Here is an 18292-nt window from a genome sequence, read left to right on the forward strand (position 1 = left end):
AAATAAACTTCAAGTTTAAGGTAAAAAATAATCAAATTTTGGCATATAAACATAAACATAAGAGAAAAATAAAAGTCATGTCCATAAACCAAAAAAATATAGACATTTCGTTAGAAAATTCAATTTTAGATGTTTTGTATTATCGATCACATGAAGTCGTACCGACTGTTTTCTATCACATGAAGTCGTACCGACTGTTTTCTATCGGTTTTATGAACGTAGGTTATACATGGCCAAATAGGCCACTCGGCCCGGCACGGCTTAGGCACAACCGAAGTTGTACCCGTCTATGGGCTGCACCGACGGTTTAGGCATGACCCAGCAAGACTCGGGCTGTGTCAGCCCAACTCGAAGGTATGACGGCCCATTGCGCTTCTTCACTAAATAAGTCTATTTTTTATCCATTTTTTCCTTGGTCTGTCTTATGTGATTAAAATAATTCTACTTTACTTATCTCTTTTCTTTAGGATGAGCTTTATACGACTAAATTATGTCTATGTTGAGTCACTTAGGCTGGCCACGTGCGTCAGTCCCTCCAAGTTAACTTACCACCCTCGTTTTCCGCACGCACGTTTCTCGAACTGCTAAACGATATATTTTTTGCAAAAATTTTCTATAGAAAAGTTGTTTATGAAAATCATATTAATCTATTTTATATTTTTTTAATAATTAATAATTAATTAATCATGTATTAATCTAGCACCACGTTTTCGCACCGGTGTAAGTTAACTAACCTCTACCCAAACGAACGCGGCTTTAGCTATTTTTCTTCCATACTCATTGGACCGGATCTAGAGATGGCAACAGGACCCGTGACCCGAGATCCGATGGGTATTTACTCCATTAGGGTACGGATATAAACTAAATATATCACCCGTGGGTACGTAATTGGACAAATTACTTCACCCGATGGGTACGCGGGTATGTAAACATTCTTATGATCCCCATACCCGTTTACCCGTGGGTAACAAATCCCCACAAGTTTAAATGCACGTCATAGCCCAATATCAAATTAGCCTAGACCATTAACCAAAACTCTAGATATTTAAACCATCCATACCTTTTCCACCACACTATATAAATGTGTGATGTCTTAAGCATCTGATGTCTAGTGTAATATACTATATGGAAAATATACAATTTAGATTGGTTTAAACTGTTGCGGGTATATGGATGATCCGACGGGTAAGGTTTACCCAAGCGGGTATAGGTATGGGGAAATTTTTCTACGGATATGTGTATTTTGATGGTATAAAATTTTGCTGGTGGGTATAGATATATGGTACCAATACCCGATAGATATTTACCCATTGCCCTCCCTAACCGGGTCGTGCCGAGCCAGCGGTGCCAAGACGTCGACCCAGACATGACCCAACCGTCGGCCCGGGCCGGTTCAGGCCCAATCCTAGTCATGCCATACCGGGCCTAGGTCGGGATGGATGCAAAATGTAAAGAAAAGAAAAAGAAGATAGGAATTTTTTTCCCCTTGCAGCATGGCCAGACGCTTTCTCTCTCTACCCGGTCGCCGAAACTATTTGATGATCTCCAAAGCCACATCCACACACACTCTCTCTCTCCTCCTCCTCTTCTTCTTCTCTTTTTTCCTTTTCGCTGCCGCTGCGGCTGCGGCTGCGACTCCTCCCGCCGCTCCCTCTCGCGGCCGCGCGCGCGTGCGTGCAGCTATACTCTCTCTCTCCCTCTCTGCTTTCCTTTGCTCGCCGGCGACTGGGTCGGCGGCGTCGGCGGGCGTCGTCTTCATCGGGTTTTGAGGAGAGAGGGGAGCGGGGGTGGCGGTGGGCTGGGCCGGGGCGGCCGGGTGGATGGCATGAGCCGGTTGCCGCCCGGATGGTCCCGGCTCGGAGACTGCACCTCGTCGTCGACGCGCCGCATGGCCATGCCGCCCGCTGCGACGTCGGCGTGACGGCGCCGCCGCCGGAGCCGGACGCGAGGTTTATGGCGCAGGAGCCCATCAACCAGCAGCAGCAGCACCACGACCCGCCCAAGCCGCCGCAGGAGCAGCCTCAGCAGGAGAGGATCCAGGACGATCACCGAAGGGAGCCGACGCCGACGCAGCCGCAGAGGCTCCAGCTGCAGCTCGGCGCCGGGGACCACCACCAGCAGGAGGCCGGCACCAGCGGGAGCAGCAGCGGCGGGAGCACCAGCAACGGCGTGGGCGGTGGAGGAGGCAACGGCGCCAGGGACTGGCTCCGCCTCAGCCTCGCTCCGGCATCCCCGGCCGCATCGGGATCAGGCTCCGACATCGACCTCTTCACTTCGACGTCCGACCACCGCGCCACCACCACCACGCCGCTGCCGCTGCGCCACCACCACCATGACATGCTCGTCCTCCCCGGCATGCCGCCGGGGCCGCCGTTCCTCCGCCCCGCCATGCCCGGCATTCCGCAGGCGTCGATACCTCCGCACATGCCGCGCGCCGCCCCGCCCTGGCTTCCGCCGTGGGGCCCCGTCGCCGGGGCCGCCTCGGCCGCGGCGCCGCCGCATCCTCTCCTCCCGTTCGCGCACCGCGCGTTCTACGCGGCGCCGCCCAGCAACTCCGCCTCCGCCTTCGACACGATCAGGGTCGTCCTCCCGCCGTCCGCCGTGGCAGCCGCCGCCGGCGTCTGGTTCGTGCTCCAGGCCGCGCCCCACCAGTAAGCTATAGCACACTCCACTCACTGTGCCGACCATTTCATGTGTTTTTTCACCTCCCCTTCCTCTTAATTAATCCTCTCACCCAGAGCACTAATCACCATTGCTACATGTAATCCGATTCTTACCAAGCTTGTCGGATTAATGCTGTTCTAATTGCTAAGCTTTGATCGATCCAAGCTTGCTTGCTTTTGATTGTTTGTTTGCTTTAGTTTATTCTACTAGCTCGAAACGAAATATATATAGTTTTCATAGCCGTATCGATTTATTTGACTCCTTTTTTGTTTCTTCTAGTATCTTAATTGTTTGATTTTTACTTTTTTTTTTGGTTTTTTTGCAGAGGGAGGGAGCCATTCTTGCCTCAGATTCCAAGGAGCTACTTACGGATCAAGTACTATTCTATTCATCACCATCCTCCTCTAAACCCTTTCACCTGAATTTTCTCATCCTGCATTTGGATCCTCTCATGTTTTTGTCAACATCCACGGAATTTTCAGACAGTTTCTGCATGCATCTGTCCGTTTCTCTACATCAAACAGACACATGTGTATGAGACTGTAATGCAGGTGATGATTTTAATTTTTTCTTGTTTGTGATCTTCAATTCAGGGATGGGAGGGTGACAGTCAGGCTGCTGACCAAGTACCTGGTTAACAAGCTTGGATTGGAGGATGAATCAGAGGTATTTACACTAATCCCAATCAAGGCAGCCAGCTCCCTTTCTTGAAGCATTAATTAATTTGCATTTTTTTTCTTCTTCTTGTGTGTTTCTCTTTGCTTGTGTCTTTCCCCCATTCCTTTTTGTTGTGGTGGCTTTATATTCTCTCTCTTTTATTTTTACTGCTACTGCTACTACTAAAATGCAAGTCTACAATGGTGATGGTGCATGTATTGTTTTTTTCCCTTAGAGCTTGCTTTTTCCAACATCGGTGATGAAAGGAACATTAGAGCTAGAAAGGGGACTAGTTGTACCATGCTGGATGTGGGGCTGCAAAAATATACACATATGTGTACTATGTGTATGTGTGTGTGTGCACTCATCCTTGCAAGAGGTAGGCATGTTTGTGCAAATACTACTATTAAGTGTGTGAGTGACAACACACTCACACAATCTATAGCCTTTGCCCCTCCTCCCTTCTTCCCTCTGTGGTTGTAGGTGAGGGGTGTGTGTCTTGGGTGGCACATCAGCCCCTTCCCCCCCTCCCTCGCCACTTGACAAGAGCTTCTCCATCCATTCCATTCCATCCATCCTCTAGAGAGAGAAACAAGAGAGAGAGAGACATGGAGATGGAGGCAATGAAAGAGAAATCAAGAGTGAGAAGGGGTTAGATAGATGGTTAGTTATCACTGGCTAGTGATGGATAGGCTGCTGCTACTACTTGCTCCCCTCTTTGGCTCTTGCTCTGTGTGTGTAGAGAGAGAGAGAGAGAGCTCTATGTAGATTAGAGCTTAGGGAAGTAGCTAGAGTGCTCACACACCTTTCTGTTCTTTCTTTTCCTATGCAGCCATAGGAGAGGGGGGGGGGGTCAGGAAATGGCCAAGGAGCTCATCATTGCCCAGAGGCCTTTTCTCTTTTAGAGCAAGGATAATAGCAGACTATAAGCTAGCTAAATGCTGATGTGGAAGAAAAAAGGGAGGAGAGAGAGGAGAAGCTGGCTATAAGCTTATAGCCAGCTCAGGCACAAGAACCAAGACAGCATGTGAGACAGACATGTGGGTCATACATTAAAGATAAAAGCTAACCATTATATGGGTGGGCTATAAAAAGACTACAAGGAGTCTTATAGCCAACTTGTTGGCTATATTATTAGCCATGCTCTTAGCTAAGCTATGAGCTTCTTCTTCCCGTGCAATGCCTCATCAGATGGAAGAGCAAGCCAGAGCATATGCAATGCATGCATGCACCATAGCTATAGCTACAGGGCTATACACATACTATGTACTTAATTGTATATTGTACATAGGCTACATGAGTGGAGGCATGCATACATATATGCATGTACATGATCTAGTACTACTACCACCAGCTGGGGTAGCTAGTGTGTGAGGCTGTGTTTGTGTAAAGTAGTGTGAGTCTTCAGTGACATAGATGGTGCCCTAGAAAAAGCCTCCTTCACCTACCATGCATCACTGAAAGCTATGCACCATCCTCACCATATGGAAGCATCAAGTAGGGCTTTTGAGTACATTTGCCCCTCTCTCTCTCTCTCACAGAGTGTTGTGTGTGTACATGTATATGTACACATGAACAAAACACACACACATGCATGTACACTCACAAAATTTTCTTGCTCATCCATCACTGGGGATGGATCCTTTCCATAATGACCTGGAGATCTTGCTTCCTTTTGCACTCAATAGGCCTGGCTAGCAAGCCTGCATTTGCTATCAGTAACTGCAATGATAGGCTTCTTTTTGTTCAACACTACACAAAGCACACAAATACAAAATCCATATATCTATACTAACCAATAGTCCACACACAGACACACCCATGCATGGCCCCCAAAAAGTATTCCTCTCCTTTGTTTTACTTATCTAAATTTCTACATATTCTCTTATCAAATGGACCCTTTTAGTCGCCTAGCTACTCTGCCTGGCCATTTCCTTTCATCGATATATATATATCCCATGCAAAATGGGTTGGAATCTTATGCGTATATATACAAAAATGAAAGGAATATATATGACTAGCCACCATTATGTTTATATTAATTCTGTAGACGTACCCAATGCCCCATGATGAAAAGGGCTGCCTGCAACATTCAAGGTGGCTGACATGCATGTACGGTACACATCTACGCAGGTCTTAGAAAATATATGGATCTTGGTAGAAATACCATGCACATGCGCACGTACGTTATGTCCGTCCGTATACACTAGTCTCAAATATACAGGAAAAAAATAGAAGTCTCAACAAATACAGTAGGGTTTCTGCCTGAACCTCAATAATGTATATACATTATGGTCCGAGTTATTGATTTTTATATATTTAGGAGATATATACGTGCACATATATTTATTATATATATATATAGACACACACATATATGCCTAGAAAATAAACTATCATGTGAAATATTCTACATGATCATGTAGGAATTGACTGGCTAACCACAGGCCGGCCTGAAGCAACAGCATATATCCCACACACACACACAGAGAAAGAGAGAGAGGATCTTTAGAGACTAATGAGTGCTACATAAATATATATTAAGGGGTCGAAATAATGGCCATATATACTTACCTAGGACGTGCATTGACCACTACACTGCCAAGGGAATCCTAAGTGCCTTTGTTTACAATAGAACTAGCAGTGTCTATATGTGCATATTTTCCAGGTTTAGCCTCCTTTTCTACTATATGGTTCTAGGCCCTGTGTTTATATGGTTTTTGTGCGTATTAGGATGGGTACATTAGTAGGTATATATATATATATATATATATATATATATATATATATATATATATATATAATACTCCCTCCGTCCCAAAAAAAACAATTTCTAGGAACGTATAAGGATCTTCAGCAATTGTGTTTTTTTTTTCTCTAAGGATTGAGGGTTTTGTTAGTTAATTACCCCCATCTCTATTATCACAATTTTACTTGATTGTATTGCATTTTCAGAAGATTACTGTGGAGTGGCCAGTATGTATTCTATGTAGCAAGACACATGTAGAGAAGATTAAATTCCTAATGAAAGTAGGGGACTACTGAAATTTGTTTAGCGCAGCCGGTTATGATAGTAAAAATGCTCAGAAGATTAGCTGGTATAGCTCCAGGTTGGGACTTCAGACTAGCTAGCTAGGCAAAATGGGATCTGACATGTCTTAGCTTTGGCTATACATAGAGGATTTGTTAGGTGAAATTTTGGTCCAAATTGCTTCTTTCCTTTTCAGAACCGAAACAATTAAGACAACCCATTTTCTCCATAGTTAAACATTTGAAGAACATTTTTTTCTTTTTCATTCTTCTAATTTTGTAAATAATTGATCACATATATATATAGTGTACTGTAAGAAAACTATGCTTAGCTAGGCAGCTAATTCTAAAAAAAAAATGCATATATAGATTAGTTTTCCAAGGTGTTCCACCAGTAAACACGAAAATAGTCTCGAAAATCGAAATAAATTTAAAGGCTGGATTAAACACCTATTTTAATTAACCGCGGCGCGAGAAAACACTTCCAAACTGTACTATACATCAGCTTCTACGGATATACCTAAATTTTAACTTGACAATGCATTTAATTTTCCAACAAAAAAGCCCGCATATAAATTCACTTTAAAATTCACACTTAACTTTTTTTGAAAAAAAGTTATTTTAACAATCTTCTTAACTTTTTTTTTCAAGAAAAAGTTATTTGAACAATCTAGAAAAATACTTTTGCTTCAGATACGTACTAGTATTTAATAGCACTGGCCAGCCCCTATCATGGCAGTTTTTTTAATCCGCTAACCAACACCGTGCACGTACGATTTCGTACTGAGAATTAGCTAGAAATGATCGATCGGCTGAGCGTGCAACTTGAGAGGCCTAAAGCTAATTTCTTCTTTAGTTTGTAACTATCATCTAGTACTCCATGCATGCACACATAAAATTAATTAATCTATTTCCTTTGCAAAGATGCCATGCAAATAAATATATTTTCCCCTGGTCAACTTTGTCTCTACCAACCGATTTTTATATCACCTAAAACTTTAACAATAATTGATCGAGGAGGGTTCTTCTCTATCTAGAAAAAGAGATTGTGATGGTTTTACTACTAGCTCTAGCTACTCTGAAATATGTGTCACTAGCTAGAGCTTCTCTCATGCATATATAATTTAACAAATGTGCACAGAATATGGAATGTGATCATGCCTTTAATTAGGATATGTGTGTATATTAATGCGTGTGCTTAGTGGCAAGTCGTAGCTAATCAAAAGATTCCATCTATATATTCATGCTTTTAATTTAATATCAGTATGGTAACACATCATCACCACCTAACGGCTCTTGCACTTTATATGTGCGTATGAAATTGTACTTTCTTGTTTGTCTCTAGCAGAGACCTTGAATGCATGATGCCCCCCCTTTTCCACATTTTGCTAGATTACATATCCTAGTCGTGCACTTAATGTAGCCAGCATCTAGCCAGCAGTACAGACAACTTTAAGACGGGGAATTGTAAGTGGCAGAGATGTATCGTTGATGATGTTTTTTTTTTCTAATAGGCCAACAAATTAATTAATTTGGTCTATCTCCATGAGAAGAATTAAACAAAATAACAAGTTCAGGGTTGAGTAGAATAAGATAAAAGTCACCAAGTTCTTGCTGTTTTGATCTGATCAGGTCACTCATCCTGCCCTTTTAGATCCGGTACAATGTTCTTGGAGCATCAGTTTTTTTTTTTTGATAAAAAAGAGAGAGAGAGATAAAAAAGAAAGGTTCTTTGAGCAACATTATCGCCTTTTGATTTTTTTTGGTTGGAATATATACGTACCAGTAGGCGGCTATACGTGAGCCAAATGGTGAGGCTTTCCATGATGTGCTTTACTGCGTCATGCTATCGTTGAGCTTACCTCACTTACCTGTGAACCCCCTTGGAAGCCAAGCTAGCTAGCTAACGTGATGTAGCTAGCTATAGAGACATTAATCTAGGATAGATGCTCAAAAACTTTCATCAAACCTAATTGGTATTAAGCTAAGATGACTTATATATTTGGTTGTGTGTGTGGTTAGACATATGAAAAATCTTAGAACCTCAAGTGCTGCACTTTGTGTGGAATATATGTGTGTGTGGCCCCCATGGCCCCATTTAATTAGTTTAGCTATCCAATGAAATAGCTCCATAACAGCACTAGTTTTATGCCCATATAATTGGCTTTAATTTAGAGAAAGAAAATTAATGTGTGCATGGGAGTGGGGGCCATCCAAGAAAGTTGAGAGAGAGTGTGTGTGTGATGCCAAGTTGATGAGGGTGCAGTGTGACACCACAATGAAAGAGAAGCAAAGGAAAGGAACTAATAGATGGATAGCCAACAGCAGCAGCCAAAAGGACCACACTGGCTAGCTAATATATAGGAACACACACCACACACACTGACAAACAAATAAACAATATACACACAGCTGCATATATGCAATTCCCTCTTGCATGGGCAACGTTGCATGCGTCATGAACTAGACGTAGCCAGCAGCTGATGTCACTGTTCTTTCTCAGTGTGTGTGTATGTGTGTGATTAATTAAAAATGGAGCAACTGATCACACTTTAGATCCCTTGAAACAAGGGGTTGTGGGAGAAGGGCATGCATGCACACTGAAATATTGCTAGCTAAATAAGAGCTGTAGTGTGCATGCATATCTTATATATATTCTCTCCATTTAAGTTGGCACTTTAATTTCCTTCTCATGCATGCATGAACTGGAGGGGACCATATGCATGCATGTATGCTCTTTTGGTTGTAGAGGGAGAAGCTAAATTGGGGGCCAACATAATGCAAGTTGCATTGATTTGTTCTTAGTTAGTATTATATTTGTATAGGCAAAAGCATGCACTTGGTGCACCTACCATTTGTCAATGGGAATCAAGAGGGAATTCCAGCAAAGGAACCTACCAACAACAACAGCAGCAGCACCAACAAAACCTAATATTTTAAGCACACCTGAGCCTCTATGCAAATGCAACATTTATTGCATGCACGTCTCCTCCTCCTACCCCTGATCCCCAATTAAGCTAATGAAGCTATAGTACTACTTGATCACTAATTAACTCAAGTCCAAATTAGAGGCCATGATTATTTTTCCCCTCTCTGTGATAAGGTACAAAGCCCATGATTACATTATACTAGCCAGTGTTATAGTATTAGGGAGGAAAAAAAGAGAGAAAAAAAAAACTTTGGGTGTTAGTTGCAGGGTACTTGTTTGTGGGCTTGCACATTGAAAAGTATTCCCTAGGGCAAAGGGTGATGCTTGCATGCATCCATCCATGCATATGCATGTAGCCTTCAATTCCTTGGTACTTGCTAGCCAAAGGCTACCACCCAAACAACAAATGGTGAACTGTGTTACATCTAGTCTCATCCATGAAGGCTATTGGATCGGTTGGGACTTAGCACATCAATTCAATTCATCCATATATACTTTCTTTTCATTGGCCTCCTCTCCCCTCTCCCCATCATCTTCAGTACCAGGGCACTTGTGTGATGATGATGATGAAATGTACATATATGCATATATGTTCCAAGAGGCAATATATATTTTTGGATACAGCATATATGTTGGAAAAGATCATTAAGTATTTGTTTAGTGATCAGTAAGCATTTGCAGTTAGCTCGTCAGTCACATTGATGAAACGCTGGGAGAAAATTAAGGGATGTTGGACGTCTGGCCGGCCGTAGCCAGATAGTGCCATGGGATCAGTCACACACAGGCCAGAATCAGAATAATAATGTAGATGACAGAGCTAGCTAGCTAGGAATTGAAGGGAATATAAACTGGACAAGTATATAAATCAGCTTAAGAAATACTGGGTATATAGTATAGACACAACTCCTGGAGGAAAGTACAGCATTTCCAAAGGAATCAGATGATGAGCCACCAATTTAATTATATGACTAGTTCAGCCAGTTATTTTCGTGCTCAATTGATTGATGCGATCATGCATGATCATGCATATAATTGACACCTAATGGAAAGAGTATGATGAATTAATGATAATGATCATCAGGGCCTTTAAGATTACTATATAGTGCTGATGAGATGGTCTTTAAATAGTTATTATGTGCTCATTTGCCAAAGTGTTGAGCACGTCTAGTAATGCGTACTGTCATATGTATGTGTGCATGATCGATGTGACTAAAGATTCTTGGATTGGTGGTGTCAGTGCCTGCCAGTATAGTATTTTCCCCCCTCCCCTTTGCTTTTGTTTTGTTGTTAGTGTGGTGCATGATTAGGGTTTTTATAACTCCTCACCTTTGGCTGTTTTTGATTGGTGGAGGGTTGCATCCTGCGTAGAAAAATGCATCCCCCCACATGTTCATGTTAGATCTAGCAATAGGGGTTTAATATTATTTTGATCATTGTCCTATAGCTTCGTTGAACTAACAGGCAGTTTTTGAAGGTTCAGAATATGGAATGGACCTTTCCTACATTTGTTCACTGCACTTTGTAGTTCTTTCTTGTAGGAAACAAACACCGGTTCCATTTGCGGAAATTTTGACCGAGTTTTGTCCCAATGAATCTTAAGTAGTACCTCTTTTTTTGCAAATCATTCAAATTAAATTTCTTAGGATGATATCCTGTTCTGTACTACTGTTATATTAATGGGCACAATTAGATCACAATTTGATGATATATTATATAAATATATGCACTGATGCAAACAATTAATCAACAATAGTTTACAGGATTTGAAGTTGCCTAGAGCATTTAACAAAAACGCTCAGTAAATTAGGTTTCATAGATAGCAAATGAATTTTTACCTCTAGATATGCAATTTCTGCCGAGTTAAGGTTTGATTTTTCGTCAGGAGTAGTTAATTCTGCCGTGCTATCTGCTACCCGTGTATATGGCTTGAGCCTGAACATTGTGCTTGTAGTTGGACTACTACTCAAATGTGTCTAAGCACCTCTAGGATTGGAAATCATAACTTTAGAGCAGTTTTTTTTTGTTAAAAAATATTTCTCTAAAAAACGTTGTCTGAACATTAGCTTTACTTCTAGCGAAAATATCTTAATCCACAGTAAGTGTAGAGTTCAGAGTTCTATCTACTTTCATCCTTCAAGGACATAATCTCAAGTAATTTGTGTCTCTACTTTTTTTTTGTATTAACATGAGACAGCTTGTAGATGGTTTGTTTTGTTCTTTAGTCCAATTAGGTGTACAGAGAATGAGACAGCTGCCTGCAATTGATACATAGCATTTTGACAAATCAAACGATCTTGCTAGGGTCATATATATACGGGTCTTCTCTAAAGGTAGAGGTAGTAGTTATGTCGTATTTCTCGTATTTATTTGTTTGCCTCCATGAGATACGTACTGGACCACTGATTAAGTATTAGGCGATATATATGTCAAATTAATAATTTGATTCATTTCTTATCATGTAACTTGCCTCTTCCATATCGGAATAAACTAACACCTAGCGAAAGGCTGTTAACAGAACATGTGAAGGATTCTTTTTTGGGGTTTCATATTTTGAAGGATTTTGTTTGAAATGAAAAGGGAAGATGCAGAAACTGAATCTCTTTAAATGCTGAGTGCAGTTCTTATTGCATATTCAGTAATCACCTGAGAATGCTCTTGTGTTAGGCAGTAATCCCGATTAATGAAAGGAGTTTGTTCATAAAAAAAAAGTAAACACCTTGTTATGAAATGAGTTTGTGAATTTAAACCACCTCGAAACAAAAATAATCTTCCCACAAGTACGAACTCCTATATATTGACGCTGACATGGAAAAGAATAACATAATGTCCTATCTAAGATTGTCCACAAAACAAAAATAATTGGCGTCGGTTGCTACATGGAAGGGGAGGTTGAGAGCTTAGGTCAGGCTTTCAGTCTACAAACATGTGAAGCATAATGCCCCCCATTCATGCATCTGGAACTTAGCAATTATGCTACATAGTTAATTTGCCACATCCCTGCTAGCTATATGGTCAATTATCACCTTTGATTATCTGTGTTATTAATTAGTTTAACTCTTTTAAGCGATGCTATTTATTTAGGGAGCATATGCTTCACAAGGTCTATTTTTGGTTTAGTGTACTATGATCTGCTGTCTTGTTTTGCTGCACGGATCAACTACCATGTCGGTGGCAATGCTATCACCCAAGAAATCATAATCAGGAGTAGGGCCAGAAGTTGCTGTCATGCTATGGCATGGCATGATATGTTTGGTGAAGTAGTAGGACACACACACACACACACACACACACACACACACACAGCCGGAGGGAGGGAGGAGGAAGAAGATGATAGAACACCTAAGCTGTAATGCATGCTCATTGACAATTTAGGGAAGGAATTGAGGAGTAATCAATCCATCAATCACCCCGTTCTTCCTTTATCTAAAAAAGAAAAATCAGTCACCCTGTTCTTACATCATGCATGCATGCTTGGCAATTACATGTGAAGTTCTCTTGTTTGGTTGTTTATGGTAGGTGTTGGGGGCAAGCTGAGCACTTGTGTTTTAGTGACTCACACACTCATTGACTTGAGCTGGTGGGTGATTAGTTATTAGTTTTTTTTTTAAAAAAAAGAGAAATGGAGAAGTACATGCCTGCCTGCATGCTGCATTGATCCATGCATATGCATTGGATTCATTAATAATTAATGGAGTGATTAGGCAAGTTAGTAATGTATATGCATGTTGCATCTCATCAGATCTGTGCTTGTGAATTGCAAGCACGTTTAGTATAGTTTAGCTTAGCATTAACCGTCCCTCTGCAAGTTTGGTTGGGGCATCTGTCAGAGAAGGTAGCTGCTAGTGAAATGCCATCACTGCAAACCACCAGAGGAATCTGGCATCAGCATCAGTCATCACTTGGATTTTGTCTGCCTGTGCATCTTTTTGTTCAGGCGTGCATGGGTACTTAGCTTTATAGAGCATTTGGACACAGTAGGCAGTGGTAGTAGTGTACTGCACTGCAGATTTGCAATATATGTGTTTGTTGTTGCCGAAAGGAGAAGCCCATCGTCACATCACTGTCTAGCTCTCACCAGAAGCAATTTGCATAGTAATATAATTGACAATAGCCTCTCTAATTTTTTTTCTTTTTCTTGACCAGAAGCTTGCTTTGTTGATCTGATCAGAATTCAATATTAGCATCCAAATTCATGAGTTTTTCAGTGGCAATGATACGTTTGTTTGCCTGGGCTCTGAATTTTTCACTGGCAATGCTGAACTGAACTGAACTGAAAAGAGATGTTCCTATATGCAGGTGGAAATCACATGCAGAGGGAGACAGCTTCTCCCGATCCTGACATTGCAGCATGTCCGTGACAGTATCTGGTGCCAGAGAGACGCCGTGTCACCGTCGTTTGTGCCGGACGTATCAACCGCTGACCACATCATGGTTTTGCAGTATGGCAGAAGGCCGTAGTAGACAGCTCTTCTTCCTCTGATGACACTCACAGAATTGTAGATTCTACTCCCCTCCCTCTCTCCTGACCATTTTGCCGGCAAAAAACGGTGACGGTGGCCGACAAGAAACAAAATAGGTGGAATGATGGATGAGAATCCCTGACCGCCTCGAGCTCGATCGCGCGGTGCTACTGATATATGATTATGAACAGTGGAATGGAAGAGAAGGTGTGGGATGGAATTTTTTTTTCCCTTTAATTTCTTCCCCCTGACATTTGTCGCGGTAAATTCATCGGCGCACCGGAGGCGGTTTTCTTAGTCCACCCCTTTTGTATACCGGCTTGTTTTCTCACAAATGAAATTGTGGGAGAAAACAGCTTGGAAGTTGCCTGACAGGATTGGACCAAATTTGTGAGGAGGGTGCAACTTCCAAGCCATTTTGGCCCCTTCAGTTCATCTGATTTACTAATTTCAGAATTCAGCTGTCACATTTTGTTGTCTTCTGCTTGCTTCTGTTCTTTGTTGTTGGAGGCAGAGCCAAATGTTCCCCCTTAGTAAAACACCTCAAGGGAGCAAATTTGAGCCCCTTTTACTGAGCATTTTATTTGTTCATGACCTTACCCTGAAGAATTGTTGATTTTTAGTTGAGTGGTTTGTGTCACAGCAGCTCTGTTGCTTTACACATTTTGAAGCATCTGTCTATCAATTCAGAAATCTGTCAGTTGTCCTGCCTTTTGTTCTCAGTGCAAAACTTAAAAAGCAACTCTGGACTGTAAACTGCCTTTTGTTCATGACTTAAACCCTGAAAAACTGCTGATTTTAGTTGAGAGGTTTGTGCCACAGAATTTCTGTTGCTTTACACAATTTGCCAGATTCCTACTTTTTTTTGTTCACAGTGCAAAACATGGAAAAGCAACTCCAGACTGTAAACTGATGAACCTTATTAAAGGTCCTTCAGGTCCATCCATCCTCTAGGAAAACACCACAATTTCCATTCTGACATGCATCCATGTAACAAAAGTTGTGGGGGAAAAAAATAAATACACATCCACATCACATCAAGTACAACTAAATCTCCAAAACAATGTTTCTTTACAAACCACAAGTCGCTTTGGCGAAACAGGAGTAAGGATGAGAAAGCGCCCTGTTTTCAAGAAGTAAAAATTCCATAACCAATTACATGATTACAGCAAAGTGGAAAAAGATTACACCAAGGGAAGGTAGTAGTAATAGTAATAATAATAATAATAATCAGATTGGAAAGCTACTCATGAGATGCCAATGTGTGACCAAATACCTCTTGCAACATAGGGCAGAGGCGCCAGTAGCAGGTCAGCATCAGCAGTAGGAGTTGAGACAAGTGTGATGCTGAGATGAGGTCAAGCAACTTCAGAGGAATAGATACACGCAAAGGGACAGTCCAACGTACACACTACTTCTGCTAAGAAAGACAAGGGATCAGTGCAGGGATTAGGCAAATTAAGCATAAACTAAGCTCTCCTATGTGCTGAGCTGAGCTGAGCTTCCCAGGAGGCAGCACTGAGGCTTCCTGACGGACTTAGCTGGTATGGGTTTAACCAAAAAATTAACAGGTTGATTTATCAGGGGTGCTTGTGGCTTTGACAAGAACACCTGAACAACCAAGATTCCTGAACTATTCTACTGGATAATGATAACAATGCTGCAGCTGTTAGTGTGTGCTAGCTCTCCCCCCACCCCCCCCCCCTCTTTTTTTTTTGCAGGCCTGCAGTTTTAAGTCTCTATTGCTCACTGACAAACACTCACTTAGAACAATGCTTGATGAGGATATTTTTGTTATCTGAAGTCTGATGAGGATATGTGGTACATAAGGGAAAAAAAATAAAATAAAGGGCCCTTGAAAACTAAGTATAACTGCACAGTCATGCTGCCATTGTCATCTCAGTTGCTGTTTTCTGAGTGTTGATGTTTATTGCACATCCTCTCCTCGTCATGTTAAGTTTTTCGGAGTAAACTGGCTGGTGCACGCAACTCAATATTACTGAAACTGAAATTGTAGCTAGCCTTACATTTGCTCTGCCGGATTTGGCATCAGCACAGGTAAGATTGACATCATGGACCATGATATAGGTATATGATGGGTTCCTGCACTGCAAGTTGTGCACAATGGATTTCAATTCCTGAAGCTTCCTCCTTAGATGCAACGGCAGCATCACTGTGCGGCCGGCAAGTGGTCAGTCCATTTCCAGTGTTCAGTGCTCTTCAGGCTCAGGAAATGCCCATGAAGCTACAGAAGAAATATGTGTGTGTGTGTGTTTATATAACAACTAATTATCAGGAAACCAATTGACCGCAACAAATGCGTGAAGAAAGATTCCTTCTTGGATGATCAAAATCAACACATGACAAATGTGCCAACTAACTGGAGCACCTGCTTGAAAAAGATCTCTGATAACGTGCATGGGGCAACAAACAGTTTTAGTTCAGACTGATTATCACAGACAGAGACCACCAGTTCTCTTGTTACAACCAATAGGACTTGAAGGAAAAAAAACGGACGCGTGTTGAAAGAGGAAGCTCAATCGTAATGATGAATTTAGCAGAAAAACTCAAACAAATAGAGCTATTTAAGCCACTGTAGTCAGACATTGCATCCCTTGAAAGCTTCTGATTTCAGAAGATAATAAAGCAGAAACCAAATTCTATCCATGACTGGTCAAAATCATGTACTATTTGAAGAAGGAGATGATTCAGAAGTTCACCATCTTGCTTGGAATCCATGCAATGGCCCAGAGCATATTGTGCAGGCATAGTCTGCAGAGTCCAGATATCGTCATAATGACCATCTGATTGCTTTAAGGCTGGAGAACCTCAAAGGGCTCTGAAGCACTTGATTCAGAAGCATTTGCCATTTTCACTCCAGCATCCACTTCTGTACTTGACCTTGATTGAATAAACATAACAATTCCCTCTTGTCAATAAGTACATCTGAAGCAAGAAATCAGAGAACATATTGCTACTTTTTTCACCCTTAAACAAAACACTAATGTTGACAATGGCACCTCATTTTTCGGTAGGACCTTCTCTGCATGTTTCTGAACAGGGGTACCTTGGTAAAGGGATAACACCATGCTAATTAAAATCGCCTGAACTGTGCAGCAGCAGGTGACTGAAAGCAGGAAAATGCAGAGGCCATCAGTCGTACTCCTGATGCAGGAAAAATTGACACATTAACACCCAATTGTTGGAGGAGATTCTAATGTGCAATAATCCACATGTAATAGAGTGCTGAAATCAACTCCACATTGTGCACGCTTTAGCACACAGGGATTCTGTTCCCAGACATGACGGTGTCATAGAGCAATAGTCTTTGTCTGACTAGAAAGCTTCTGAACTTTGAAAAAGAGGAAAACAGAAGCTACCAGGAGGAACACCTTTCATGTTAGAAAATAAAGGAATATCTCACCATCTTTCATCATTCACTTCTATATGTTTGCTTAGGATGCTGCCTGCTACTTGCACACCTGATTCTTATTCTCTGTTTTCATCTTTATTTGGTTATGTAAACCTGGTTTTGTGTCGGTATCCTTCAGGAGACAACTGAGCATTCTAGACATCTTATAGGTGCCTAAACTGTACTTAATTATCTAAAAAAGATGCTGCCAGCAACAATACATTATCCTGTTTCTGATAAAAGGCACTAAAACTAAGTGATCCGAAAGAAATTCATGATTTCATACGTGTGGTGACTGCATCCTCGTCAAGCAAGTCCTGTAAAGTTTTGGCATGCAAAAATGTCTAATAATCTGATTAATTGTCTTTCACTTTTGGCATTTTGTCACTCACAGATCCTCTGAAATCATACGGATAATTATTTTGTCTGAATATCCTTTTTTAGAGAAATTTCTGAGTATCTAGTAAGCTTGAATTTCTGGGTATCTCCACGTACACCCCAGCCCAACACATTGCAGCCAGTGAGATAACCTTTTTCTGTCTATATATAAAGCCTAATTAAGAACAAACTAGGAATAATTGTAGGCAATAGAGAGATTTAATTTCACCAGAAAATGCATACTCTATATATCAAGAAAGAAAATGGAATAAATAAATAAATTGAAAGAAAAGGTGTACTACAATGCACTCAGAAGCAGCAGTTGTGCTGAGAAGGGCCGAAATCCAACTAACTTGGGCCGAAAATTGGCCCATAATTAGCCCGCTGCCTATTTCCAATTGATCACATATATTACTCAGAATTCTCTTTGCTAATGATTTTACACTTTTTTTTCATGTCCAGTCATTGACTAGCCAGCGAGAAATTAAGCTCATGCAATGCAAACCTTAACTAGTGAAAATTGAAATCTAAGATGTAACCAGACATCCTATAAATATTAGCCATTGGATTCAGTAAAGACAAAAAAGGGTAGAATCAATTTTAACCGTTGGATGAAACATAAGTAGCAGTGAAAATTGGAGGATGTTCTAGACCTTTCACCCTATCTATTCGCTTTAAATTTGGAGTTGATTTTAGGGGGTTTTTTTAGCGAAGTTTATTTTTTAGCCTTGGCTTTTAGAAGGCTAAGAATATGTATATAAG

The 18292-nt window shown here is 41.2% G+C and overlaps 1 protein-coding gene across 1 annotated transcript; it reads left to right on the top strand.

Annotated features, from left to right (window-relative positions):
- Positions 1-1758: 1758 nt before the first annotated feature.
- LOC107304007 (protein LAX PANICLE 2-like) lies at positions 1759-14515 on the top strand. The gene is made up of 4 exons (XM_015835947.2): positions 1759-2651; positions 2990-3040; positions 3258-3330; positions 13577-14515. The coding sequence occupies exons 1-4, from the start codon at positions 1846-1848 to the stop codon at positions 13736-13738; spliced, it is 1092 nt and encodes a 363-aa protein (XP_015691433.2). The 5' UTR covers positions 1759-1845; the 3' UTR covers positions 13739-14515.
- Positions 14516-18292: the final 3777 nt, after the last annotated feature.

Source organism: Oryza brachyantha, chromosome 4 (assembly GCF_000231095.2).
Source record: "Oryza brachyantha chromosome 4, ObraRS2, whole genome shotgun sequence".
In the NCBI taxonomy this organism is placed as follows: Eukaryota; Viridiplantae; Streptophyta; class Magnoliopsida; order Poales; family Poaceae; genus Oryza; species Oryza brachyantha.